Source organism: Artibeus jamaicensis, unplaced genomic scaffold (genome assembly GCF_021234435.1).
Source record: "Artibeus jamaicensis isolate MK-2021 breed Jamaican fruit bat unplaced genomic scaffold, CSHL_Jam_final contig_3126, whole genome shotgun sequence".
In the NCBI taxonomy this organism is placed as follows: domain Eukaryota; kingdom Metazoa; phylum Chordata; class Mammalia; order Chiroptera; family Phyllostomidae; genus Artibeus; species Artibeus jamaicensis.
In genome coordinates, this window is record NW_026521723.1 from 5761157 (window position 1) to 5788570 (window position 27414).

Consider the following 27414-nt stretch of genomic DNA (forward strand, 5'->3'; position numbering starts at 1 on the left):
TTAGCAGTTAGATCTTGCATTTTCATATTTTTCTCTGGGTTATTCAGAGTATCTGAAAAATTCACATCTTACAGGTAGCTTTCTGATAAATCTAATTAGTATCAGATGGCATCTGATTTTTCATTAGTATAAACATATTTTTAGCTGAGTATGAAAAGATGATTTTAGTAAGGGAGAAACATCACCCCACCCACTACCCTTTGCATCTGCGATAGAACTTGGTAGGGACCTTCTTTTTTCAATAGTCTGATAGTTATCTGACCATCTTATCTCTGTTCCCCACCTCTTGTATGTTCTTCCAAAACTGAAAACAGTTTTAGGTAGACCTCCCATAGGTAGCAGCCTAATGCATTGGCTTCTTGTAAGTTGCTTCTCCAAGCTGCTCTCTTCCCAGTATGCCTTCCATTTTCCATCCACTGAGCACAGCGATTCTCCTGCAGCTTCTCCCATCTGTTTGGGCTGCATCTTAGTTAATAAGTCTCACTGGCAGTGAAAGCCAGCAGCCAGCCTAGGACCCAGCAAGCCTGCTACCATTGCTGTGGGGGCTTTGGAGACTGTCAGAAGCAGCCCAAGGATTTCCCAACTTTGCTGGTGACATTTCTGAAGTCCTTTGTGGTTAGTGTTAGGGTGGCGTTGCCTTTGTGCTAGTGTGTTCATTGAAAATTAGCTTTACTTTTCTCACTGAGTGTGTTATCCTCATCCTGGTCAGTTCTCCAGGATGGTTTTCTAATATTCAGAATATCTGCTTGCATTTTCTTTGTGTGTTGTATATTTTAAAAAATAAATATTTTTTAAGAAAACTAATCTTACAAAATTGCCAGTGTGCCGTATCACCAATAATCTTGGCAATATGGGTGCATACATATGAATTTTTAGAATGAGGCACTTGTCTGGATGGAATTTGCTTTGCATTGAACTTAATGAAAAATCTTTATGCCAGTGGAGAGAGTGGTAAATTCCCCACTTTAAAAATGCCCAATATTTTAAATAATGTGTCAGCTTTTCTAAGGTAATGTTAGCTTTTCTGAGCTAACCTGTCATGTGAGTTTACTAAGAAGACTGTGTTGGTAAATCTCAGCTTTTCTGAAAAGATATTTCTTATCTAGAATTTATTAACAGTGACCTAGTTCTCAGGAACCCTGTTTTAAAAAGAAATGTTGTAACATATATTTTGTATTGTTTTCTGTCTAAATATTTATGTCATGTGCTGATTTTTTACATCCCTTCTCTTTTATTAGCTCAGCAAAGCTGGATGAAGAATTTGAAAAAAAATTCAACAGCCTTCCTCAGTATAGTCCTGTTACCTTTGACCGGAAATGTGTATCTGTTCCAAGAAAAAAGAAGAAGACTGGAAACATGTCCTCAGAACCGACTAAAACCAGCAAAGGTTAGATGTGTGCGCTGTCTTCCTGCATTGTGGTCAGAATTTCAATTGAACCCTCTTCTAACCTTCCGAGCCTCCCTTTAGACGGCACTGGATTTCACCCGAGGCCGTAGCCAGTTGGAATCTTGGTCGTTTCCAAGATTACCTTGATTCCTGACTTCTTTCTCCCTTCATCATAATTCTCCTCGGCTTCGGTCCTTCGGCGTCTCAGCCTGTACTTTTACCCTTAAAGGAGTAGGTTTGTGAAAGTGTTACACGTGGTCTTTGACGTGCTGTTCTCCAGAATTCTGATTTGGAAATGTAGCCGTTTTCTTGAGTAAAAAATGAGACTGAGTATAGTTCTGTTCCCTGTGTCTGCAGCATGTTGGACTCAAGGACTGTGAAATTGTCCCATTTGCCTAATAAGCAGACTTCATTCTTTACTGGCAGTATGAACCAAATGAAAATAGAGCTCCCTGCAATACTCTGGTTTTCTTAAATTTAGAAAAATGACAATGTTGCTCACCTTGAGAAACATGTCTTCTAGTTTTACTTTAGGTCTAAAGATTGGTGCAGAGAATGTATCTCTAGTTTTCCACACAGATGTGAAAAACTTCGTTCATTTAGCTCTTCGGTAAGGACAGTGAATGGAGAGACACAGAAATGGTATGGCCAAGCTTTCGTTGCTTTCGGGATACAATTCTGAGCAGGACGAGTTGGATGGAAGAGTTTTTGTAACTACCCTGCAGAAGCAGCTGCCTGTTGCCTGCTTTATGTCAAATTAGATTATGTATTTCCGATGAGTGGATGTTTAAGATACGGTATATCTTAAGGTGAATCTTACTAAATTCTCATAATCATGAATAACGATCAAAGATAAATTAATTCCATGCATTTTAAGAAAATATTTAAAGTGTATGTCTAGGGAGAATTATCTGAACAAACCTGAACCTTTGTCCCTCAGTATCTAAAACCCCTTTGTGCACAGGTATTGACATAACTGAGGAAGGTCCCTTTGAGATCTGTATCTTAAGATGGCTTGAAAGGCTGAAGAAAATCCCCCTTCATGATTAAAGGCAGAGGGGAATGTAAAAGTGATTTTAGCTTAGTTTACCTCTGTGGTTAATAAAAACAAGTCTAGTGAATAAAGAACTAAAAAAGAATGTTGCCTCACCAAGTTTGCTCACCTGGGAAAAGAAAATAGGGTTGTATCATGATCTTCCAAGACAGAGAGGAAAGAAATCAAGTAGCATTGTTGACAGGTAGGTGGCTGAGCACTGTTGTGCACACATTACCTAATGCAATGACAGTCTCTGTGCCCTAGCAATACTTAGGAACAAGCATGGTAGTCCATGAGTCCAAAGATGCCACTGATCTTGAGCTCCCATAATTCTCAGATTTAAACTTGCTGATAAATAAATACCTGACAAGCCAATAAAGTGAATTTGATTGATATACAGGGTATATTCTCTTCCTCCACCTCTTGTAGTTGAAGACATTCGTTTTAGAGCTCTGAAGGATGGCCGATTATCAATCAGGAAATGTAACAATAGATTTATTTTTGTAAAACTATAAAACCCCCAGAAGTTAGGCCCTGTTTTCACGAGACCTTCTCTTAGTTATCTGTTGTATTTTTTTCTCTCCCAGCTAAAAGTAACAGTATTTCTTTTAATATGAAATAGCTTTTTGGAGGTTTGGGTTATACTTCATGCAACATCATCTTAACTCTTCCGTACACCTCTCAAGCCACAAAGTCATTGGTTCTTATACATTATACCAGTAATGATGTATGTGGGCAGTCTTCCATGGCTTTAGATTTCACTCTGCATTCCAACTCATGGAGCAAAAGGCAAATACCATAAAGCAGAAATTAAATAATATCTTCTCTATTTCTGAAACTAAAGAAATGGTATTTGTGACTGATTTTGCTTGGCATTAGCAGCACCAAGGTACCTTCTACAAGATAGTAATGAAATCATCATACAGTTCTGCTGTAATTGTCTGGTCTTTTAAGGATAGAGATTGTCTTCTTCAACTCTAGAGCCTTTGCCCCTGTGCATGAGGAGTCAGTCCTTCAAAGCGAAAACTTGTGTATGAGATCATTAGTTCATTAGTAAGAGCCCATGTATCCATAGGAAACCTCGTTTTTCCTCCAACAATTCACATTTGTCTATATTTTATTTTCTCCTATGTTTGTTATCACTCAGCATTCTCCAGGTTATACTTCAGGTTGTAGAAAACATAGAATTTTTCTGAAATGTAATTTCTAGAGGAAATGAAATGGGTGCATTTATACAATTATACACATCTCAGAACCATAGTGCCTGCTTGGGCTTGCACTTTCCTTTTCTTAGCAGTCTCCTTGATTATATCTGTATTTCCCTGTAGTCTGTTCCCCTTTCTCACTGTCCCATTCATTCTCTCTGCCCTGTCCCTTATGTCTATGAAATAAGTCTCATCAGAAACTCTAAGACAAACAAAAAAAAATAGATGAAAATAACTAAATGCTATGTTCTCCAACAGGGCTCAGGCCACATTATAGTAAGCAGAACACAGTGAATTAGAATCTCCTTTTGCTTCCAAAACAAATTATAATCCATCTAACTCAGTGCAGTTCAGCTGAAGCAGCCCACGCATACATGTTTTCTGGTTTATCTCTTACAGTTACTTGTATATATTCAAATGAAAGCTTTAAATTATCACTCTAAATTTAATTGTAACTTCCTAAGAGATTTGTTTTGACACATTATTTTAAGTATACTGTTCATGTTTGAAGCACTTTTTACAGAAGTGTCAGAAGTCAAGATTGCTGTGCAAAATAAATAATTTTCAAATGACATGGGGTCATGGAGAAAAAATTAATTGAGTTCAATTTAGATTGTTTAAATCATTCTCCAGCTTGACCCTTGACTACGCTTTTCCTCTTTCATCCCCTCTCTTACTTTGTCTCTTACTGTTAGTCTTTCTCAGGTTCTTCCAACCCACACTTATATGTTAAAATTTAAATTTCAAATGTTGAGGCATTTGAGATTTTAATGAAAGAAGTAGATATACAAAATTAAGAGCTGGTGACAGAATCCCCTGTTTGGGTTTGAGCCAGCCTGTAAGATCTGTCTTAGCCAGGCTAGTCTTGCCTATTTGGCAGTTATGGTTTCCAGGTTGGGCAGAACTCTGTGTTTTGTCCTATAACGGTTTGTTTGCAAGTCTTCAATGCCACCAAACATGTTCAGGAACATGGCGACAGCACATTTGCAGGTGTCAAAGAACGGAGGCTTTATTCTAAACTAAGTTATCATTTTTGTAATGAACACACTGAGTAATCAATAACCAATGAAACAAAAGGTTTCCAATAATTTATAGCAAAGGACCCCCAGCTGCCACTCCTGTGCATCTGCTGACTTGAATGAGCTTGAGTAAACCAGCCACAAGAAGTTAGAATTCGAGAGGACTGAGCCACCTCCCCGCGCTGGACATGTGTGCCTTGTTAAGGAACTCAGGATGGCATTGGGTAGAAAGGAGGGCCAGAGGTGGGCAGGGAGCTCGAGGGAAGTTAGTTTATTGAAAGATAGTCACCAGTTCTTCACTTTCTGAATAATTCCTTCTGAATCTCTAATCTTTTTACCTCCTATGTGGAATCTCAACATTAATTAAGATAACAAATAGTAGTAAGTTTCTGTTTATTTGCTATTTATTAAAAATTTTTACTTTACTTTCTTCAGGCAAAATATCAAACGTGTACCATACTCTGGGCAGAAATCAAGTTGTTAATTTCTTAACTCTAATATTGCTACTTTTCAAGTACTCCTTCAAGTCTTTCGCTTGCTTTTTTATATAAAGTTGTCCTTTACGTAATTTGTTTTATAGCTGTAGTTTGGGATGGCTAGGAGCAAGAAGTTTAAAAAAGACAAGTTTACAGTAGTTCCTTTTGGTACAGTGTACCAAACCACTTCGGTGGTCCTTTTTTTCATGTTAAAATTGACAAGCTCTATCTTTAGTTTTGTCCTGAAATTATATTTCTTAGATTTCTCTGAGTGTGGTTGGATCTGAAAATACGTATCATTTTCTTCTTTCATAACCCATTGCCTGTGTCACATCGGTTTGCTTCTGTGACTTTACTGCCTGTCCCCATTGTCCTCATACAAACACACAATGATGAGTATAGAAATCATTCTCCCTGTGAGCCAATTCCTTATTATTATTAAATTATTTTTCTACAGATAAGTCACTAGGATCCTTATGGTCCTGAGAAATCTCAGAATGGCTTTTCTTCTTTTTTTTCTACTTCTGTTTTCTATGATTGCCCATGTATCTGTCATTCAGGTCCTGACGTTTCCTCAGTGGTATAAAATACATACGAGGCAGTGATTACTAATGGGCTATAGAGGAGATCTGTAATGTCGGTGCAGTATATACACGTAATATATTTGTACTTTAAATTTATTTTCTTTTTGGTATTGCTCACTTTTTGTGAGTGAATAAAAGCCAATGAGAGAAATTTTTATTTCTGTTTTAAACCACCACTAACCAGTTCAGAAGTATTTACTATCAGTGATTTAGAAGGATGACTTGGTGTAGCCATCACAAACTCTCTCACAACTTTGTTATCAGTAATAGCAGCAACATCTGTCATTTCTTGAACTGTTACTTCTGTAAACTACTGTCAAACAGTGGTTTAAGAACTTTGTTGATGCAGCAAATGATACTGAGAATGAGTCATGTGATAAGACCATTCTAGGCATTTATCTGCAGAGTAATATATTTGTGATTGAAAATACAGAATTCTGCTGCCATGGAGGTTACATTATAGTGAGGATATGAGATGATGAACAAGGCTAAACAATACGCAAAGTATATCATATATTAAGAAGTGAGAAGTGCTGTGAAAAAAAAAAAAGAATAAGTTTGATAGAACTAAGCAAAAGATCAATAAGGAAGGTAAAGAACTCTAGATACCATCTCTGTCTATAGGTAGAACACTCCACCCAACAATAGCAGAATACACGTTCTTTTCAAGTGAACGTGGAACTATTTCTAGAACGCAACATATACTAGGCCATAAAACAAACAAATTTAAAAGGATTGAAATTATTCAAATTACACCTCTGACCATAGGAATGGAATTAAAATTCAACAACAGAAATAAAATTTGGAAACTCACGAATATGTGGAAGTTAAACAACACACCCTAAATAACCAGTAAGTCAAAGAAAAAATTAATAAATCAATAGGAAAATCAGAAAATAGTTTGAAATGAATAAAAATTAAAACAACACATCAAAATTTATGGGATACAGCTAAAGTAATGCTTAGACATTTATAGCTATAAATGCATAAGTAAAGAAAATTTTAAATCAGTAACCTAACCTACCTTGAGACACTACACAAGAAAGAACTAAAACTAAGACTAAAACTAAAGGAAGTAGATGAAAGAAAATAATAAAGATTATAGAGGAAACCAATTAAATAAAGAATAAAAACAATAGGAGAAAAAAATCAAAGGAACCAAAAGCTGCTTCTTTAAAAACAACAAATTTGAGAAATTTTTAGCTAGACCAACAGAAAGAGAGAGAGAAGACTCAATTTAAAAGAATACTGTAAACAATTATATGCCAATAAATTAGATAATTTACACAAAGTAGACAATTCCTGGGCAAACACAAACTACTGCAACTGACTGAAGATAAAAATAGACAAGCTGAATAAACCTTCTAATTAGTAAAGAGATTGAGTTTAGTAATAAAAAAAAAGTACCTGGGTTTGGAGGGAAGCCCAGGCCAGGAGGACTTTAGCACTGCATTCTACTTAACATTTAAAAAAGAACTGTTACCAGTTTTTCACAAACTCATCCAAAAAGTGGGAAAGGAGGGAGCACTTCCCAACTCATTTTGTGATGCCGGTATTACCCTAATGTCAAAAGTAGACATCACAGGGAAGAACTTCATGCAGACCAATATCTTTTACAGATATGGACACAAAAGTCTTTAACAAAAATCTAGCAAACCAAAACTATCCACATATAAGAAAAATTATGCACCATAGGCTAACTGGGATCTTACCTCAGGAATACAGGGTAGTTTAACATCAATAATTCAATTAATATACCATATCTATAGAACAATACCAAAAAAAGCATATGGTTATCTCAATAGATGTAGGAAAAGTATTTGACAAAACTATAATACCTTTTCATGATAAAACTAAACAAACTCAGAGTAGACTGGAACTTTCTCAACCTGTTAAAGGCCATCTGTAAAAACCCCACAACTAACAAACCTCATACTTAATGGTGGAAGATTGGATGATTTTCCCTAAGATAGGAAACAAGACAGGGCTTTTCACTGCACTACTTCTATTCATTTTAGTAGAGGTTGTAGCCAGGGCAATTGAGCAAGAAAAAGAAATGAAAGGCATCCAGATTATGGAAAGGAAGTAAAACTATCTCTTTTTTCAGATGACATAATCTTTGATAGAGAAAATTTACAGGATGCACTAGAAAACTGTTACAGCTAATAAATTCGTTTAGCACGGTTACAGGGTCAAAATTATTATACAAAAGCCAGTGGTATTTTTATACACTTTTGATGAACAATCCAAAATGAATCTAGGAAAACAATTTCATTTACAGTAGTACCAAAAAGAATAAAGGTTCACTCAAGATGGCAGAGGAGTAAGTGGTAGCTACACTAACCTCCTCCCAGGACTAACCTGGAATTAGAACTAAATGGTAGGGAAATCATCCAGAATAACCAACTGAACACTAGCTGGAGAGAAGCCTTATAGCTACAAACAGAATAAACCACTTCGCCCCAACGTGACTGGTAGGGAGTGCAGAGGAGACACAAGAGGGTTGGCTGAGCTCCTGTGGGCAGCAGCTAAAGTGTCAGAGGGATATTTCAGTTGCTGGGGAGTTCCCCTTGAGAAGTGTGGGGTCTGAAATTCCAAGATGAGCTCCCCAGCATCAGAGCTGGAAAGGAACCCCAGATAACACCCACCTGTATAAAGTGATAGTATTTCTGTCTGCCAGAGAGAGACTGTCGGAGATGCAGAGAGCCTGTTAAAGGCCGAAGCACAAAATGTCATCTGCAGCCACTTACCCTGAGTGCCAGCAAATGGAGGGCAGAGTTGACTAGATACGCTTGAGAATCTGGTGTTGGTGGCTCTAGGGAGAAAACTGAAGGAATAACCATCAGGATCCCTGTGCTGAGTCATTTCCCCAACTACTGGATCCATCTCTCTCAGGCTGAGCAATCCTCTCTGAATGGCATCAGCCTGAGGAGAAGCAATACCCCTGCCCACAGGAGACAGGAATTACTCTGTCCCACCCTGTGGTGCTTACACCAGGTTGTGGATGACAGCTTGATTAGATTAACAGCTGAAATGTTTGGTAGATAGATGATTAGTTTTCACAGCTAAAGCTGGAAATACAGAGCAGCCAAAATGGAAAGACAAAGAAACAGACCCCAAATGAAAGAACAAGTGAATTTTCCAGAAGAACTAGATGAAATGGAGGCAAGCAATTTATCAGAGAGTTTAGAGTAATGATTATAAAAATACCAACAGCATGAAAAAAGACATACAAACCTTAAAAAAGAATCAGAAATAAAGAATGCAATATCTGAGATAAACAATTCACTAGAAGGAATAAACAGTAGGTTCGATGAAGCAGAGGATTAAATCAGTGTTTTGGAAGACAAGGTAGAAAAAAATGCTGAGGCAGAACAGCAAAATGGAAAAAGAATTTTAAAAAATGAGGAGAGCTTAAGAAACATTTTCGACAACTTGAAGTATAACAGCATCCTCATCATGGTAATACCAGAAGGAGAAGAGAGTAAGCAAGGGATCGAGACCTATTTGAAAAATTAATGATTGAAAACTTCCCTCATCCTTTGAAGGGAAGAAAATCACACAAGTCCAGGAAGCTTAGAGAGTTCCCAATAAGTTGGACCCAAAGAGACATATATCAAGACACATCATAAATAAAATGGCAAAGGTTAAAGACAAGGAGAGAATCCTAAAAGCTGTAAGAGAAAAACAGTTACCTACAAGGGTTCACCGATTAGACTGGTATCTGATTGGTTACTCAACAGAAACATTTCAGGCCAGAAGGGAATGGTGTGAAATATTCAAGGTGATGAAAAGCAAGGATCTACAACCAAGGCTATTTTACCTGGTGAGGCTATCACTTAAAATTCAAGGAGAAATAAGGAGCTTCTCAGACAAGAAAAAGCTAAAAGAGTTTCTTAAAATCAAATCAGTGCTGCAACAAATGTTAAAGGGCTTGTTTGAAGAAGGAGAAGAAGAGGGAAAAAAACAGGAAAATAGTCTAATAATAAAATGTCACTATATACTTGTATCTATCAATAATCACCTTATATGTAAATGGCTTAAATGTTCCAACCAAAAGACAAAGGATAGCCTAATGGATAAGAAATCAAGACCCATATACTGCTTCCAAGAGACCCATCTCAGATTGAATGATACACGCAGATTAAAAGTAAAGGGATGGAAAAAGATATTTCATGCAAATGAAAAGGGAAAAAAGCTGGGATAGCAGTGCTTATATCCTACAACATAGACTTTAAAACTAAGGCTGTAGTAAGAGACAAAGAAAGACACTACCAATCCAACAAGAGGATATAAACCTAGTAAATCTTGACCTGAAGAACATTATGCCAAGTGAAGTAAGCCAGTCAGAGAAAGGGGGGGATTAGGGAGTGGAGGGATTGAGCACAAAGGAAAAAGGATACATGGACAAGTGTGGTGACTGCTGGCGGGGAGGGGATATGAAGGGATATAAAGGGACTAAATGGTAATGGGGAAAAATACAATGAAGATTAAATGAAAAAATAAATTTTTAAATGAAACAGATTTTTTTATTGAACTTGATTAGAAAACTCAATTGTCAGAAATGAAAATTACAGAAGATTGAATTTCTAAATATAGTATCTTTAGTTGATTATTAAAATAGGCTGCCAAGACTGTAACTGGTTTTGTTCTCCTTGACTCAGAAAAAAGTAAAAGAAATCCAGACAAAATGCATTATGGTATAAATTTTAAAAATCTTTAAAAAAAAGATTAAAGTATTTAGATGTGTAACACATTGAAAGCTACAAAACATTGTTTACAGAAAGATCAAGTGGAAAAACCTCCCAGGCTCATGGTTCAGAAGATAATGTTGTTAAGATGGAAACACTATTTCTTTCTTAGATATTGACACGTGATCCTAAATTTAATTTGGAATTGCAACACATTTGGAAGAGCTAAGATACTTCTTAATTTCACAACTGGTTTTAAAAATGGAAATAAGACAGTGTGGTAGACAGACAGAAGCCAATGGGGTAGAATTGAGGGCCCAGAAATAAACCTATATGTATCATTGGTCAACAGATTTTTTGACAAGGATGCCATGACTTACTCAATGAAAAAGAACTGTCTTTTCAAAAAATGATGCTGGGAAAACTGGGTATGCATATTCCAAGTAATGAAATTGGGCTGTTATAAATTAACTCAAAATGGAACAAAGACTTAAATGTAAGAACTAAGTCTGTAAATACTTTCAAAGGACACATAGGGCTCGATTTTTCCTCAGATTTGGCAGTGGATCCTTTGATATAACACCCAAAACTTCAAGCAGCAAAAGACAAAGTAGATCATTGGATTGTATCAGAATTTAAAACTTGTGCTTCAAAGGACACTAATAAAGTAAAAAACATCCCATAGAATGAAAGAAAATATCAAATCACATACCTGATGAGGAACTTTTACCTAAATGTGTAAAAAACTTACAACTCAAGAAGACAATTTAAAAATAGGCAAATTATTGGAATAGATGTTTCCCTATAGAATGTATACAAATGGCCAGTAAGCTCATGAAAAAATGCTTGTGTTTGTCATCAGGAGAATGCAGATCAAAACCACAATGAAAGAGATACCACTTCACATCCTTAAGATGGCTTTAATTGAAAAGACGGATAAGCATTAGTAGAGTGTGTTCATATTAATGAGGATGTTAGTCTGACAGTTCCTCAAAAAGGTTAAGCGTATAGTTATCCTATGACCTAGCAATAACACTCCTAAGTATATGTCTAAAGGAAATAAACACATCCACACAAAAGCCTTTATATGACTGTTTATAACAGTATTATTTATAATAACCAAAAAGTAGAGAAACACCTCAAGTGTACATTAATTGACAAGGAAACAAAATGCGATAGAGCTGTATAATGGAATGTTATTCAGCCTTAAAAAGGACTGAAATACTGATCCATGGTACAACATGGATGAGCTTCGCAAACATCATTCCAGCTGAAAAAATACAGATAAAAAGGACTATATTATGTGACTTCATTTACATGAAATTTCCAGGTTTCTAGAAAATACAGAGAAAAAGTAGGTTAGTGATCACTTAGTGACGGGGGAATGCAGTTACAGGGAAGAGTGATAGATAGCTAAAGGATATGGAATTTGTCTTTGAAGTGATAAAAATTTCCCAAAATGATAATGACTGCCACATATCTGTGGATGTAAAAACTGTTGACTTGTGTACTTTAAACAGGGGCATAGTTCTCCCTGGGAAGGCGGAGCCTGTGGTTGCCGTGCTGGTAGGTGGGTGGTATGTAAAGCGAGGGCAGTTTATAGGGCTTCTAATGTTTTTCCTCCACCCATCAAGCCTGTGAGTTGGACACTATTATTATTACCATTTAAAGAGGAGGAAACAGGAGTGATTTAAATGGTTGTCAGCTTTAAGTAGGAATGTCAACAAAGTATAGAAATAACCTACCTTGGGTAGTCAGTGCTATTGCTGGCATTTCTGATTGGGAACTGCAAAATCTCACTTCTGTTTTCTCTGTCTGAGGAAGTCAGATCTCTGTAAGATATAATCTGAGGAAAATATAATTTGCCCCCCCCCCGGGGGGAAAAGGAGGGGGGCAAATATTTTTCTATTTTTAAATCACTTTTTTCTTCCTAGACTATCCTTAGAACAGGCCGGGAAACTATCTAATGCTATCAGGCCAGCAGTGATCCTGAAAGCGCTGTCCTGGTTGTGACAGTCAGTAGTTCAGGAGAGACGAAATGCCTGTGTCGTCCTTTTCTTCATGATGTTCAGGAATAGAAAGTAAAATCTTTTCTTTGTTACAGACTGCAGCCACCCTGCTGCTACTGGTTGTGGTCTGTCTCTAGTCACTAAATGCGTCGTTTCAGCTGAGGGAGTCCTAGCCCTAATGGAAGCTCCTGCCCAACATGTTTTGAAGGAAAATCTCACTGGGTTTTATATAAGCCGAACGGAGGCTGAGCACTACTTACATGAGTAACAATTCAGGTCCACACTTCTTCTGACTCATTTTGCTTATTCCACAGATGGGAGGAGGGTGTGATTATTTAGAAACACACAGTACTGTTTTATGGAACGTTGCGAATTTAAAATATATTTATATTAATATTGTCTGTAGGTCCTTTCCAGTCTCAGAAAAAGAACTTATTCCACAAAATTGTCAGCAAATATAAGCACAAAAAGGAGAAGCCTAATGTTCCAGAAAAAGGTATTGGTGCCTTCCATCCTCCATTAAGGTTTCTTGGCCACCTCCATTGTGAAGTCATCTTTGAGTAATGCTTCTGCGCACCGGCTGTGCCTTTTCCTCCCCTTCGCTTGCTTCAATGTCATCAGCTCCTGATGCAGACGTGTTTTGTTATTTCTAGATTCTGCAGCTAATTGCAAAGAGAGATCTCCTTGGATTTCTGCTCAAATCCCAAATTTGTCTCTCTTTTCAGAGTTCCATATGAAACCTAAAATTGCTTTTTCTCGTCTATATTTTGGTACATTTTGTAATTTAGTTTTCTTGAGCTCTTTTATCCACTTATTTCTTTGACTATTCTCTCTTTTTCTCATGTTTGGCTGCCTTCCTACCAGGACCACATTTTCCTACCTCCTGAAACCTACCAGTTTCATAACCATGGAAGTCCCACGGTTTCTGTACTTTCTCTGACACTTGAGGATTCTTGTCAAAGAGGATTTCACTCCTAAGTCATAACCTCCTTTTTTTCCCAACTATATAATTCATCGTTTGCCAGACTCTTCTTTGTACCTCCTTCAGTCACATAACTATTACTTCCAGAGAGCACTAGAGATGTATTTGCCCTCTCCCCTCCCTTTATTCTGAACATGTCTGTCATTGTTACAATCCTGATGGGCCCTTGAACCCTCATCGAGGCTCATCTGAAGGCTTTTTTCCTTCTCATAGTTCAGGATGCCCATTCTTCTTTCACAGGAAAGATAAGTCTTCCCATTCCATTCAGTATAGCCCCGTGTCCTGGGAGTCAGGATTTCTTTAGCATCTCCCGCATGTCAGCGTTGTGACCACCATGAGCCTCCTCTTTTGAGCCCATTTGCATCCTACTTGCATGGCCAGATGTGAAGCCTTTCATGTTTCTAGGATGAGGCTTAAAATGCAGCTGTCTCCCATGTGTAGACATAAGTGCCTATGTATTCCTGTATGTAACCTGTTAGTGAATTTGGGTTTTATTTACACCACCACTTCAACCCCTTAATTTAGTTCTGTATACTAATGTCTTTTTTTTTTCTCTGCCTCCAGTGGAGAAACATTACTGTTTAGGTAAAATATGAGCTTGTATCATTCCTTTTTAACTCATGTTCAAAGTTTTTCATTAAAGTCGTAGAATTTATCCAACAATGTATTATATAAGAGGTAAATTTATTTTAAACCCATTTTCTGTGTAGCCTAGTATTTCAGTCAGCAAATGCAGTTTTGAGAATTAAATAGTTGAAATGAAATTCTGCTTTATTTGTATGATAAAGCTTTTTACTTAAGTTGCTTTGTATATTGTCTTATTTTTCTAGTGTGTATATCTGTACTAGGAGTAGAGTTTCACTTTCCTCTTCTGTTATCGTTTTCAGGAAGTGGGGATAAATGGTCAAACAAGCAATTCTTCTTGGATGCCATTCACCCTGCGGAAGGTAAAAAAAAGCAATATTCATTGTATCTTTTCAGGTCGTCTGTGCTGGAAATGGCACGATTTTAATAGGTTTTAAATGGTGTAATTTATATGGGTTCAACCAACAGCATTAGACCTGAGTGTTCATAATTGGGTTATTTTAAACTTTCAAATCAAAACTGACATATTTTTGACCCTGCTCAGGGTCGCGCAGTGTGTCATACGGAGTTTAATTTGTCAAAGGGGGATTCGTATCTTTTGAGCCACATTAACCAGATTTTTCATAACTAAAAGCATGTAGCTTTGCAGTTGGTGTTGCAGGCAGATGCTTAGGAGAGTTAGAATAGGGCCAGCCTGGGGCCGTACTGGTGCGCTGGGCACGGGCAGGCCTGCTGACGTGCTTCCTGGCCTGCACTTCTTTTTCTAGCCAACCTCCCAGTACCTGCAGACATGTTTAAGTGGAATACCCCAGTGGAACGGAGGCTGGTGTGTAGCCAGAAAAAGGCTGTATAAGACCAACAGTGTCATGTTACAGGTCCTAGGTGTTAATTTTGTTTCAGAATTTCTCACAGTCATGTTTATTTGTGATGTTACCTAATTTCTATTAAATATCGAGCCCTCGGGTGAATGTTCATTTCTGTGATGGTTAAGGAACCATCCTTCCCTCCTTCCCTTTGAATTCCCTGTTTTCCATTCTACATAGATTGAAAGAGCTGACCGTTTTTGTAGTGCTTAATTAGGGTTGATTGATTTGAAAAGTGGAAGGGATCTTCAAGGGCATCCAGTTCAACCTCTTTGATTTACTTATGGCCAGAAAGGGGAACTTAATGAAAAGCCCGCGTCCCTGGGCTCCCAAATACACTCTCATTCCTTTACCAAAGCAGAAAAAAAAATAAATAAAATGCACATTCTGCCTAAACCACTTACCCCAAATGCTCATGCTTTAAAGATATTTATAAAAAGTGTTCAGATTTGAGTTCATCGTAAACGTGGAGAATAGTTTTGTTTGGTAGGTGCGGCCCTGTGAGCCACGTGCCGGCCTTTACACCGTTACTTTTACAGAAAAGGCCAGCAGTGTCTCTGTTTTCTGACCTGTTAACTCATGTCGCTGTGGAGTGTTATTTCTCCACTTGTCTGGCAAAACAAGTATGAATTGCTGCTCTGCTCTCAGCATTAAATTCTGACATCCTAAAATTGATACACCTTCGCTCTTGCATATTTTAAAAATACATTCTACACAGATTTGATAAATGTGAGGCGCTGGTAAACTATAAGAGGAATCTAAAGGAGGCATTCAAGGCCACAGCACTTTTTTTTTGAAGTGATACTGCTCTAATATTTTGTTTTTTAAACAGTAAAAGCCCTAACTCATATAAAATGAGTTATCAAAGCATGGCAGTGTGGTAGACCTGGGTACGGGTCTCAGATCAGTCACGAACGAGCTTTCTTCAGCAGGATAGATTGCCTGCCTCGCTCGGGCTCACTGGCCATGTTGGTACTGAGTGTGTGTGTGGCACATTTACTCCAGGTGGGGTGAGTGATGAGCTGTGATAATACATGAACCGTAAACTTCATTTCCCCTCTAACACTTGATGATTTTATTACTGGGATATCTCAAGCAGGTGGCGTGATGCTGAAAGCAGGTTAATTCTGAAGCCCTGATTTTCTACCCTTCTGGGAGTAGAAAAGTCAATCAATTTTCAGTCTTCTGAGCAATCCCAAGGGTTTAGTTGGAAACAGAGTTATCATTGGTGATATTTAATTATACTTCTGACTAATGTGTATGGGATAACTTTGGAGAATGTGCACTGAAAATGACCTGTCCTTCAGTGTGGACCACACATACGGAGTACAGGGCCAGTTTGAAAAAAGGAATTAGTTCGAGCATTGGGAATTACCAATAATTTAACTTGACCTCTTGTTGCTTATTTTCACACTATCCCCTACATTTACTTGTTTGGGTGGTAAACTATGTATTTTGTGAATTAGCTCTTTACTTCAGCCAGTCTCTCACCTATGGCCACGTCACTACCTTATTAAAACCTTAATTATGAGAGTGTAAAAATTTAAGAGAATGAAACTGTAATCAGGAGAACTGTAGCATGTGTGAGCCACCCTGGGCAGAGGTTAGTTAGACAGATGCTGTTTGTAGTTGATGTGCAGAAAGAAATGTTGATTCAATGGAAGCTACTCAGCTGTTAGCTGTTCCTGACTTCTGTTAAAGTGGAAGGCTTAAAGTTCACTATGCTCTTTTTGCATCATGCCTAGTATAATTGGATTGCAATTTGTATTTTTTTTCAAAATACCAGAAATCTTTAGGTGCTTAGTAATCACATCTGAGGTTTAAATGCTAAATGTATAATCTCTTTTAAGCATTTTTCCACATGCTTTTAAAAATTCAAAATCACTAAACTATTTCTTGAAACTTAGCAGATCACAAAAAAAGATTGCTTATAGTTTAGAATTGAGGGTAGAATGTTCAGATAAACCAAGACAACCTACCTCTGTCACTTCATGTATCTTTCCACCAATTGATGGTGTCATGTTCATGCTGAAGCTAGATTAGGGTGTCTAGAGGTATTAAAAGTGATGATGGTAATTAATACTTAATATTACATTACAGTTTCCAGAGCACTCTTACATATATATTTTACTGAAAATGAATCTTGACAGCAACAAATTAAGGAAGGCTTAATTCATGATAAGGAATGAAGACTGACCAACATAAGCAGGAAGGCAAGAAACCAGTAGTCTTCCCAGTAAAGCACATTGGCTGCTACAGTTTGAACTTTTTTCGGCATATCTGTAGATGTCCCTCATTTGGCTCAGATGTTGAAATTATAAATGGTATCCTATAAGGAAAGAAAATCAAAAACTTCAAACTAGAGATCTCCACAAGATTAGTTTCTTTGCAACACATCTAATTACAGAGGAGATAAATCTAGTTTATAGTTAGATTTTCAAACACGAGCCATAGCACTCAGGCTTACTTGATCTTTTTTTTCAGTTCAAAATAGTTGCTATAAACTTCAGCAAGGTCTCCCGGGATCTTAGATTAGGCCCATTCATTTGATTCTTTTTCCTGTGTTCCAGCCAGCTTCTGACTGCATTTTCAGCTCACAAGAGAACAACCAAAGGCAATGAGATTCCGGATTTGGCTATAATAATTTCAGTGCAAGTTGATTCCCCTAGTTGGAATGTGAATTCATGACTCTGTAGCACTCTAGTGGTCTCCTGGGGTACAATACCAAAAACTTACTCCACATTTTGGGAATAGAGTTTGGAAAACAAGAGTCTGTTACTGCCACATTCCTAATGTTGCTCCAGGAGTGAGCTCACATTATCACTCTCCGGTGATACGCTCCAAGTGTGTTATGATTGTCGTGGAGTGTAAAAGCTAGCCCTGTGGACTTGTTTTGCAGTGCTTGGGTAGGTCTGTGTGTTCAATTACAAGCTGAAAGAGAAATGACTTAATTTGTTTTTAGACGACAAAAACCTTTCTTTTCTCACATTTACATTAGTTTGTCAGAGAGAAAAAAAAGTAACCTGCTTCCTGCCTTGATACTCAACTTCATGCTTTTTTCTGTCTCTAAGCTTTCTCTTTTTCCTCTTTCTTTCAACCAAGCCTTTGCTCGTGTTGCTAGAGTCAGATCTACTGTCTTGGCGCAGAGGACTGCTTCCTTGCCTTAGCCTTACCTCGTTTTCCGTCTTGGGGAGGAGGGCTCTCCCTGAGTGCTGACCCTGAAGGTTGTCTTCGCTCTAAGCCACCAGTCAATTATTCAGTGTTCTGGAGTTAACTTCTGGGTCAAAGCACAGGGTAGTGGTCACTCTTAACTCCTCTTCCAGACTCTAGCAAAATTGTATTTACACATCCTTTTCAATCCTCAGGGCCCACATTTACTTCTTGATCTGACGGGAGGTGTAGAGGAGATGGCATCTGAAGAGGTGGCATTGCCTCCTTTCAGTGATTTGTGAGAACTTGCTTTATTCTCTTTTTTTGCCTCTTAGTCTGCAACCTGATTCACTCCTTTCCTGTTTCACTCCAACCTGTGCCATCCTCTGGGACTTGCTGTTCACTGGCATCTGTTAGCTGGCCTGCCTTTCACCCTCTGGCTCCGTGCATGGTGGTCTCTGAGCTTCCTCTAGCACTGATATGCTTTTAGGCCTAAACTCTACCTCCCATTTGCAGTCCCTTTGCAGCCATCCCTTGGCTATTCTATTGCATGTGTACCAATTCACCGGGAAGACCCAGGAAAAGGAGTAAGCATTAAATGGAAATGAAACCATTTGAAGGCTTACCAAAAACAAAAAATCTTAACAGTCCTAGTCAAGGGCTTACTCTTAATTTGTTTTCAGTTAGAGGTGACATTCAATATTACTGGGGGGGGGGGGGTTGTGCTAGTTTCAGGTGTACAGTATAGTGGTCGGACATCTATATCCTTTATCAGGGGAACACTCTCCCAGCCTTGAGCCTCTGGAGCAGGCCGGAGACTTGTTTCTTTCTGGTCAGAACTCTGAATCTAGGCTGTGTGGCGAAATGAAAAGAACTCCAGGGCTGGGGGGCTCCTTTAGAGCTAATCTAGCCCAGACTCCATCTTTATGGGAAGAAACTGAGACCCGTGGTCCCACAGTGAGTGAATTTACAAGTCGTGAGTAGAATCAAGGATTCTTGATGACTGTGACCTTTCCGTCCATGCCTCCTCTTTAACCTCCTTGGTTCTCTCTTTCACTACGCACCCCTTTTCTCTGGAACTTGCTACACCCCTATTTCCACAAGTTTGGGGTTTTCTGGGAAGAGGAAGAGGAGAGAGGAAAGGTCAGTGTTTTTCCCGGAAGGTACATGTATAATGTAGTGATCAGGCTGGAGAGGTGAATAAGATACCCCTGTAATAAGAAGGGCCAGCTCAGGGGTCCGGGTCAGAAACCAGAAATTTTGAAGCTTTCTTGTGAACACCCAATAGAAGTTATGTGATTCTCATCGAGAACTCAGATTTGGCTTCTTTAACCCATAGAAGGCTTTGAATTTCCAGGCTAACGCAGAGTCATGAAACGTCGTTGGAGTGTTTCTAACCAAATTATCTTTTATTTTGCTTTTATTGAAGTCCAAACTGAAAAAAATATGTATTACCACTGACCTGTGTTACACTAAACATCAAAGTATAAATATGCTAAGACTGTTTGACCTGAGAATAGGTCTACAACTTAAAAGGGGCCTTTTTTCCCGTTGTTGACTATTTGCTTGAAAAGGTGTTTGGGAGCCTTGCCAAATGGCGCATTTTAAAAAATAAATAAATAACGATTATCTTAAGCCTGTCCCCACACAGCCATCTATTAGGTGACACTGAGGTGAGGCCAGGCCCCAAATTATGTTACGATTTATGCTTTACATTCTTCCTTTTGACGTAACTGAAATTATTTCCCGCCTGTTTTGGAATGGGAATCCTGGAATCAACCCCTTGAGGGCAAAGATTTTACTAATTCATGGCCCTTCTATCTCAAGGATGTATCTAACTAAACCTAAACCCATTAGAGAGCTAGAGTAAAAATTTTACATAAAGCCTGTGCAAGTATTTATATGAACAGTGCACTTTTCACACCCTTATTGTCCCTGTTCCTATTACAGCTTTTCTTCTTGTGATGTCATATATACTCTTATTTCCAGTGTCTGCCCTCATGTCCTCGGAGAAGCAGCTTCAGTTATCCTCCAGCTTTAGTTTGCATGGAATTTGTTGTGTCGGACCTTGATTTCCTGAGCCACACTCCCCTCTTTGTCACAAAGAATTTCTGTGTCTATCTTAAGAGACTGGATAATTAGCCCTGGCTGGTGTGGCTCAGTGGACTGAGCACTGGCCTGCAAACCAAAGTGTTGCTGGTTCGATTCCCAGTCAGGGCACATGCCTGGGTTGCAGGCCAGCCCTCTCTCCCCCAGTAGGAGGGGAGCAAGCGGCAACCACACTCTGATGTTTCTCCCTCTCTCCTTCCCTTCCCCTCTCTCTCTAAGTAAATAAAATCTCTAAAAAAGAGAGAGATTGGATAGTTAAACAATGGAAAGATGTATCTCTTCTCTGCCCAAGAGACCTGCCACCGCTGGAATAAAAAAAGTCCTAGTCCTGAAACCTGACTACATGTCTGTACTCCTAAATGCTTCCTGTATGAATATCTGCATATTCTTGTCTTGTTTTGGAAAAGGGAGAGGAATGAGCTCCTATGGAAATGAGTACATAAGACACAAGCACTTCCAAACTCTTTGAATCAGGAGCAAGTCTTTGGTGGCAAACATGTCCCTTACTCTTGGCTGTTGTATTTAGAATCCAAGCATGTGCTATTAAATGATTTACTGAAAATCAAGTTAGAATTAAGGGTACCTAAAATTAAACTTTTCAAGGAGCCCTACTGACATGTGGTACTTCTTTAAATTATCTCACTAAGCACGTTCACCTGATCCTAGAACGTAGCAAATAGAGGGTTTCATTATGTTCTGCCTTCACCAATGTGTGTTAGGTCCTTACTGAGCAGTCAGTGAAAGGGTCAGTCTTCACAAACAGCTTCTTGTTCTGATCGGTCCAACTTGGTGATTGAAAGCAACCATCTCCATGGTCACTGTAACTTTAATCTCAGTGTCCTAAGAAGAAGTTTCCTCCATCACCTTCTTTGGATCTGCTTCCCATAAGGATCTCAGATAGGGACCCTGACCACATGTAGAAACAGTGGTTCTTTGGGACACAGTTCACACAGATTTTTGCATAGTATCCTCTCCATTAACCTGCAAGATCCAAACATTTAGAAAATGTTACTCCACTGACCTCTTGGTATTTGGTGTTCTATTAAAAGAGAGAGGGCATCTAAATCCTCTGTACTTAATCTATCAAAGCAAATATAAATAAATATATTTGTTTAAAATTATGGGCATTGTTTTATTTTTTACCCATCAATACTTTGAAAACGCTGAATATAAGTTCTCCATTCAGATGGGTCAGACATTCAGAAATGTTTCCTTCCACGAGCAATGTTGGTGCCATGTGTTTTTGTGTGTAACTGTATATGGTTTGTCCTATTTCAGCCATATTTACAGAAGACAAAAACACCACAGAGCCTGCTTATAAGATTAAAAATGCCCCATCCATTCCCAACACTCCAGAGCCAACAGCAACGCAAGAACCCCTGGTGGGCAGCCAAAAGAGAAAAGCAAGGAAAACCAAGATCACACACCTGGTCAGGACAGCAGATGGCCGGGTGTCACCAGCAGGAGGTACTTTGGGTAAGAAAAGGGAGCATTAGAGGCAGAGAAAACCAGACCAAGCAGCTGACACTCATGGCCACTTTGGCCAGCAAATGACTCTATGCCAGCTGTGGGTCGTTGCAGAAAAACAGGTCTGTTCTGTGGGCTTGGTCACAGTAACATTTTCTCTTTCTGGATCTCCTTGAGAACTAGTTTTCTACAGACTTCCAAATGTCCGTGTGTTAGTCCATGTCATAAAAGTATAGCTGTTTTCCAAGAGCATATCTTGAATTCCTAGAAAGGAAAGGTAATTTTTAGGACCGTCAGCTTCTTCTTCTCTTTCTCAGATGCACAGAAACAGTCTTGATTAAGTAAAATCCCAAAGATCCTAGGTTTTTAAAACTACTGGGTGGATCAGTATTTCTCCACGGTTCACTGCTCAAGTCACCACACGCCAGGTTATCGGGTATTTAAACCAATGAGTTAAGGCACCTTTGAAAACATCCAGCTCTTCCTGTGAAACTGATTCAGACCACCAAGGGAGCTTGAGAATGCTTCTGGATTTCTTGAGTTCTCTGGGCCAATCTTTAACCAACTCTTAACTTATCATAAATGTCTGCATTTTCACTTGTGGTCTGGGTCTTTTGTTGTTCCTGGTGGTCTCCGTGGCAGTAGAATTCCCCGACGGGCCCAGGTTAAGGAGTGGGGTCCGAGTGTCCTCCCTCAACTCTCGGGGGTTCTGCACCAGCGAGGCACGAGTGGTCTTCGCTGTTGCCCTTCTGCCTTTTAGCAATTCGAGCATCTCATTTCCGTCAGCCCTGAAAGAAGCTCCCTCCTCCTCATCCTAATCCAATTTCCAGAAAAAGGTCAAAGGTCTATAATTCTATAAGTAGGGAAAAAAATGTTTAAATGAGTGTTTTTGAGAATGAGATTTATAAATATTTGATTTAGGTGAGTTATCATTATTTATAGAGCGTCATCATTTGCTGAGAGAGGACTGTTAGCAAATTTTGTGCACTTTTTTTTGCATGTGTACATTGTTAGAACCGTAAAGCATGTTAAAGATCCCCAATTTTACCCTGTCGTGTAAGAGATGAAGCTCAAACAGGTACAATTTTGTTTTTGAATGCTTTGGACCACCAAGCAGAAGTAGGATGAGGACTAGAATGTAATTTTCCTAGTATTTATAGTTCAGCGGCCTCCTCCCTCCTTTCCTGTGTGTATGTTTGTGTGCAAATGGTTACAGCCTCATTTTTACTTATAGAAAGAATGAAAGGTTTTAGAAAATAACTCTTTCACATAGTAAAGCACATAGCTCTTTCATGTTCATTTAATATATGGCATTTCTGCCTTTATTAATTATTTTCTATAGTTGAAATGTTTTTAAAATCATGATAAACCCCGGTCCTCTATCATGGCTACAGAATGAAGAAAATGGACTCATTTCCAACACATGCGTTGGCCCGTTATCTTTCTTTCCATTGGTCTTGAGAACAAAGTGACAACTGGGACCTTACTGGGATTAGAGTTGGCCGCCCCCGCGTGGGCGCCACCACACACCGAGTGCTCAGGGTAGGGCAGGCTCCAGCTTCATCAGAAATAGTTGGTCAGTTGGGTTTTTAAGGCCCCTTTCCCAGCACCCACGGGCCCCTCTGCCAAAGTCCCTTGGGTTTTATTTTTGGCCAAAGCCCATTTTTTCTTCTCCAAGACTGACCTATACTTTGACCTTGAATAAAACAGATCTTCTCTTAGGCTCAGCTTCAGGGCACAGCGCTGCCCATGGTTGCAGTTTAGCTTAATAAAGAGTTTTGTGACTGTGGAAGAAGAAATTCTTTAAAAGCCTTCCTGTTTGATGGGTGACAATGAACTCATTTCACTTGTCTGGTGCAGAGTTTTCTCTGGAGAGAACAGAGGGACCCTCCGGTGATGGAATTCCATTTCGTTACAGATGACAAACCAAAGGAGCAACTGCACCGGCGCCTCCCTAAAGCCACCGAGACAGGCTGCAGTGACGAGTGCGCACACAGCACCGAGGCCGCCGAGACCCGGAGCAGCACGCCCGAGATGCCGGCCATGTCTGCGTTCTTCAGCCTGGCGGCGCTGGCTGAAGTGGCCGCCATGGAAAACGTGCACAGGTCAGTGGTGGAAGGCTTGTTCCGCCAGGGTCCTGGGGGGCCAGTTCAGCGTCACCCCTTCCACAAAACGTGGATGGAGAAAGCGACACAGAGGCCAGAACATCCTTCCTGACGTCACTTGTGACATTTTTTACAACGTGGTTTGTAAGACTCGGCTCAAGAGTACTTCTGTTGATGTGAGGTTACAAAAAGTATATGTGCTAATTAGCAGTGTAGGAAAATGTAAGAGAATATGGCCGGGCAAGAGTTTATTTTGACTATGTTATTCCATGGCTAAACTTTCAGTTCGGCAAAGAGCCTGAAAGAGCAGGGAAGCAGCACTATCCAGTCACTGAGCATGAGATTGTTCGGAGTCAGGCTTCAGACCTGGGTTTGTGTCCGTGCTGTGCCACCTGCAAACTCAAGGTCTCGAGCAAGACCGGTCACCTCTGTACCCCCTGTCTTTTCTTCTATAAAGTGGGTATAACTGGTACTCAGTCTGTAGTCGTGTTATGTGGAATAGATCTCATGTCCCAGTGCTCACAGAGGTAAACACCCCATGGAGGGTGGTGTCGGTGGCAGTGATGGTTCAGGAAAAAGTGTATGTTGGCATCAGACTCCTGGCAGGCAGGAGGTCTGGACTTATCCTCCACTCTCTGTGCTTGCTGCAAAGTAATTTATTTCTCTGGGCCTCAGTTTTCTCATCTTACACTGGGCACAGCGATGTCCCCAAAGAATCACACGGCAGGTGTGTGTGTGTGATCAGCCAAGATGGCGGGTCAGAAAGGCTCGCGAACGCAGCAAAGCCCCTTAGTGTGCGCAGGAAAGCACACTAAGTCTAAGTGCGTGATTGAGTGCTCTGCGGCTTAATAGATCTTTTGAAAAGGCCAAAAAGCCTTTTGTAAATTCACGCATTTTATATTTTTATCCAGAGTGGATTATCCACAGATGAGCTGCTTTCTTAGCCTTTCAGTCCTTAGTACAAAAGAACTTGGAATCAAGGACAACTCGTATACCCACCTGGCAGACTCCATTCTTCATATTCACATGCAGGTTCAGGAGGCCCTGACATAAGCCTTGTTTGCTTCTTGCTCTTTACCTGTCACTTTATAGTTCCAGTTCTGCCTCACAAATAACCTGTAGATATTTCCAATAAGCCAGATTCCTTTTCATGTGTGCACTGCAAGTGCCTGAAAGCAAGTGAATGCTGACAGACACTGAAAATTGGCCCAGGTCTCTGAGGGAGATAAACGCATGGGTACTTCTCCATCCGTGGAGTTTGACGATTGAGTACAAAGGACAAACTCACACACGTACAAAAGGGATCAAGTATATGTCCAAGTCTTAGTAAGTACCCCCATAACTTGTGGAATAAAAGGTGGGGGCCCGGCTGGTGTGACAGGGTGTTGAGGGCCAGCCTGCAAACCAAAGGGTTGCTGCTTCAATTCCCAGTCAGGGCACACGCCTGGGTTATAGGCCAGGTTCCCAGTTGGGGGTGCGTGAGAGGCAATCACACACTGATGCTTCTTTCCCTCTCTTTTTCTCTTCCTAAAAATTAAATAAAATCTTTAAAAAAAAATCACAGGGGTACACGATCATTCTTGGCTCAGACAAGGCTACCGGGCAGTCCCCCGTGCTGTTGGCAGTGCTCCCTTCGGAACCTGACTGTGCTCCCCCCGTAGCTGTTAACTGACCAGCCTTCCGTGCCTTCTGGTGTCTGAGAGCGGAGCACCCCCGCCTCTCCTCCCTGCCCTGCACTCGGGTGCAGTTGCTTCTCCCGTCCAGACGAGCCACGTGCTTTCTTGCCTTTCTTCCTCTCTCCTCCTGAAGCCTCTGTACTCTCCACACATAGCTCTCATAGACCACGTTGGTCCTGAACTGTCTGTTCATGCCCTGTCTCCCTCCAGTATATTTTGAAAACAAAGCTCTGGTTTTATTCTCCACATCCCCAGCTCCCTTAGTTTCTGTCACACCAATGGATGAACGAATGGACGAATGAATAGATGAATGGGTGAATGAATAAATGAGGTGTTCTTGAAGTATGACTGCCCAGAGTTAGCTAGCAGGCATAGAGAAGGTGGTGTGAATAAACGCGTTTGTTTGTTTTTTAAGCTCCTATTAGAATAATATTGCTTACTAGAATTTTACTGTCAACTTAACAAATAGTTAGTGTTCTTAAAAGCTACAAAGATTCCCCCAGGGAATCTTAGTTATACCTTTAGCCCCCGCATGTTAAAGCAGAGCTACCAGGCTGCCCTTGACCTATATTCTTAATATAATTGTACCTTGCTGCCCATCAGTGATGGCCTGGCCATCACCTAGACTCCTGATTTAGAGGTTGGTCAATAGCGTTAGGGGTAGAAATACAGGGCCCAGCACAAATAACACCCTTTTTTTGTTACAAAATATTTTATTACAATATCATAAAAATGTAAATCTGTAACATAACAATATCACACTCAGGCACAGCATATGACATTTTAGGTGAAATGTTCACATTAAAACTGTGAACTCTTGCGCCCACATTGTTCCTCCGCCAGCCACCCTCAGGAGGGCCTTCCCCTGCCGGACCCTGCCTGTTACCTGCCGTCCTGCCGCCAGGAGCCGCCTCCCTCGCCTGCTGTGCTCCTTTCTTCTTTTCCCTTTGATCAGACTTGGCTTTCATCCCACTTCCCCCCCCTTGCTCTCTTTTTTTTTTACATTGTCCTTTCCATTTTTACTTTTCTTATTTTGTTCTTTTTGTTTTTTTAATACTTACTAAAATTCTTTTGATTTTGTAATATTACTACATGTTCAATCTTAAAGGTAAAAAATATTTAGTTTCATCTTTCTTGAAGAGAGTTGAACACATTAAACAGTTGATGCTTACAATATCCCCAAATAAATTAACAGATTAATCTGGAAGTTTGATTATAATATGCGTTTTATTTTTCCCTAATATCTTAGTCTAAGTGATCATTGGAGTCTGACCTCCCCAAATGTTGTTAATTATCCACATTTTTTTTTCTGTGCCTCAAGAGAAAGGAATTGAATATAGGTATGGAGCACATGTAATCTGAATTCTAAAATAGCACCTTTCGTCCTACGTAATCTGAAGACGATCCTACACTGAAACCTTCAGACCAGTGAAAACACTGCTGCCGTGTCGCATGACTTCAGTGCTGTGCCCTGCGCACCACTGCAGCCAAAGCAGGGTGTGCGGCCTGTGGGCTTGGCCGGCCTGCGGGGAGATGTCAGGGAGGTGCACTTCCCGTCCTTTTAGAATGAGAAGCCTTGCAGAAATTATCAAGAATTTCGAACAGTTTTTTTATACCTGTGAAATAGATTGTATTTTGTCCTACTCATTAAACAAAAGCTAAAAGAAAAGTCAGCTATGTTCAGTGTAGTTCCAGTCTAAATGATGGGAGTTTTCCTGAATTTTTTAGTCTTGCCTAGAATTCTTTCTCCACGTGCGTTGGTTTTGGTCCAAATTAGCTGAATTTTCTCACATGCCGCAGTTCAGTCCGTGCTTGCCTCTCCCCTCTGTACACCCTGTCCATAGGCCTGTAACACTTTTCTTAAGTTAGGAGAACTTCATTTGTTTTTTGAATCATAGTATACCTCTTTCTCTTCAGGGATCATTGCTTTTATTGGCCTTAAGTTTTAAATTGGAAGATTCTTGTCCCAGAATGTCAGCACTTCCCTTCAAGTTTCCCACTTCTTAGGGAGTTCCCCAAATCTGTTGTGCTTCAGATTCTACACATGGAGGTGGTCATTGGGGACAGAGT

At 39.7% G+C, this 27414-nt stretch overlaps 1 protein-coding gene across 20 annotated transcripts in view; it reads left to right on the forward strand.

Moving 5' to 3' along the window:
* The window catches only part of BBX (BBX high mobility group box domain containing), a 255771-nt gene that overhangs the window by 222351 nt on the left and 6006 nt on the right, over nucleotides 1-27414 (forward strand). For 16 of the 20 annotated variants that reach the window (XM_053663008.1, XM_053663007.1, XM_053663020.1 and 13 more), the window contains 5 exons: nucleotides 1239-1387; nucleotides 12814-12903; nucleotides 14277-14336; nucleotides 21375-21572; nucleotides 23482-23668. In XM_053663008.1, coding sequence (XP_053518983.1) covers nucleotides 1239-1387; nucleotides 12814-12903; nucleotides 14277-14336; nucleotides 21375-21572; nucleotides 23482-23668 — 684 coding nt within the window. The remainder of the gene's footprint in view (nucleotides 1-1238; nucleotides 1388-12813; nucleotides 12904-14276; nucleotides 14337-21374; nucleotides 21573-23481; nucleotides 23669-27414) is intronic. The other 4 variants (XM_037148879.2, XM_053663022.1, XM_053663021.1 and 1 more) reach the window with 4 other exon arrangements.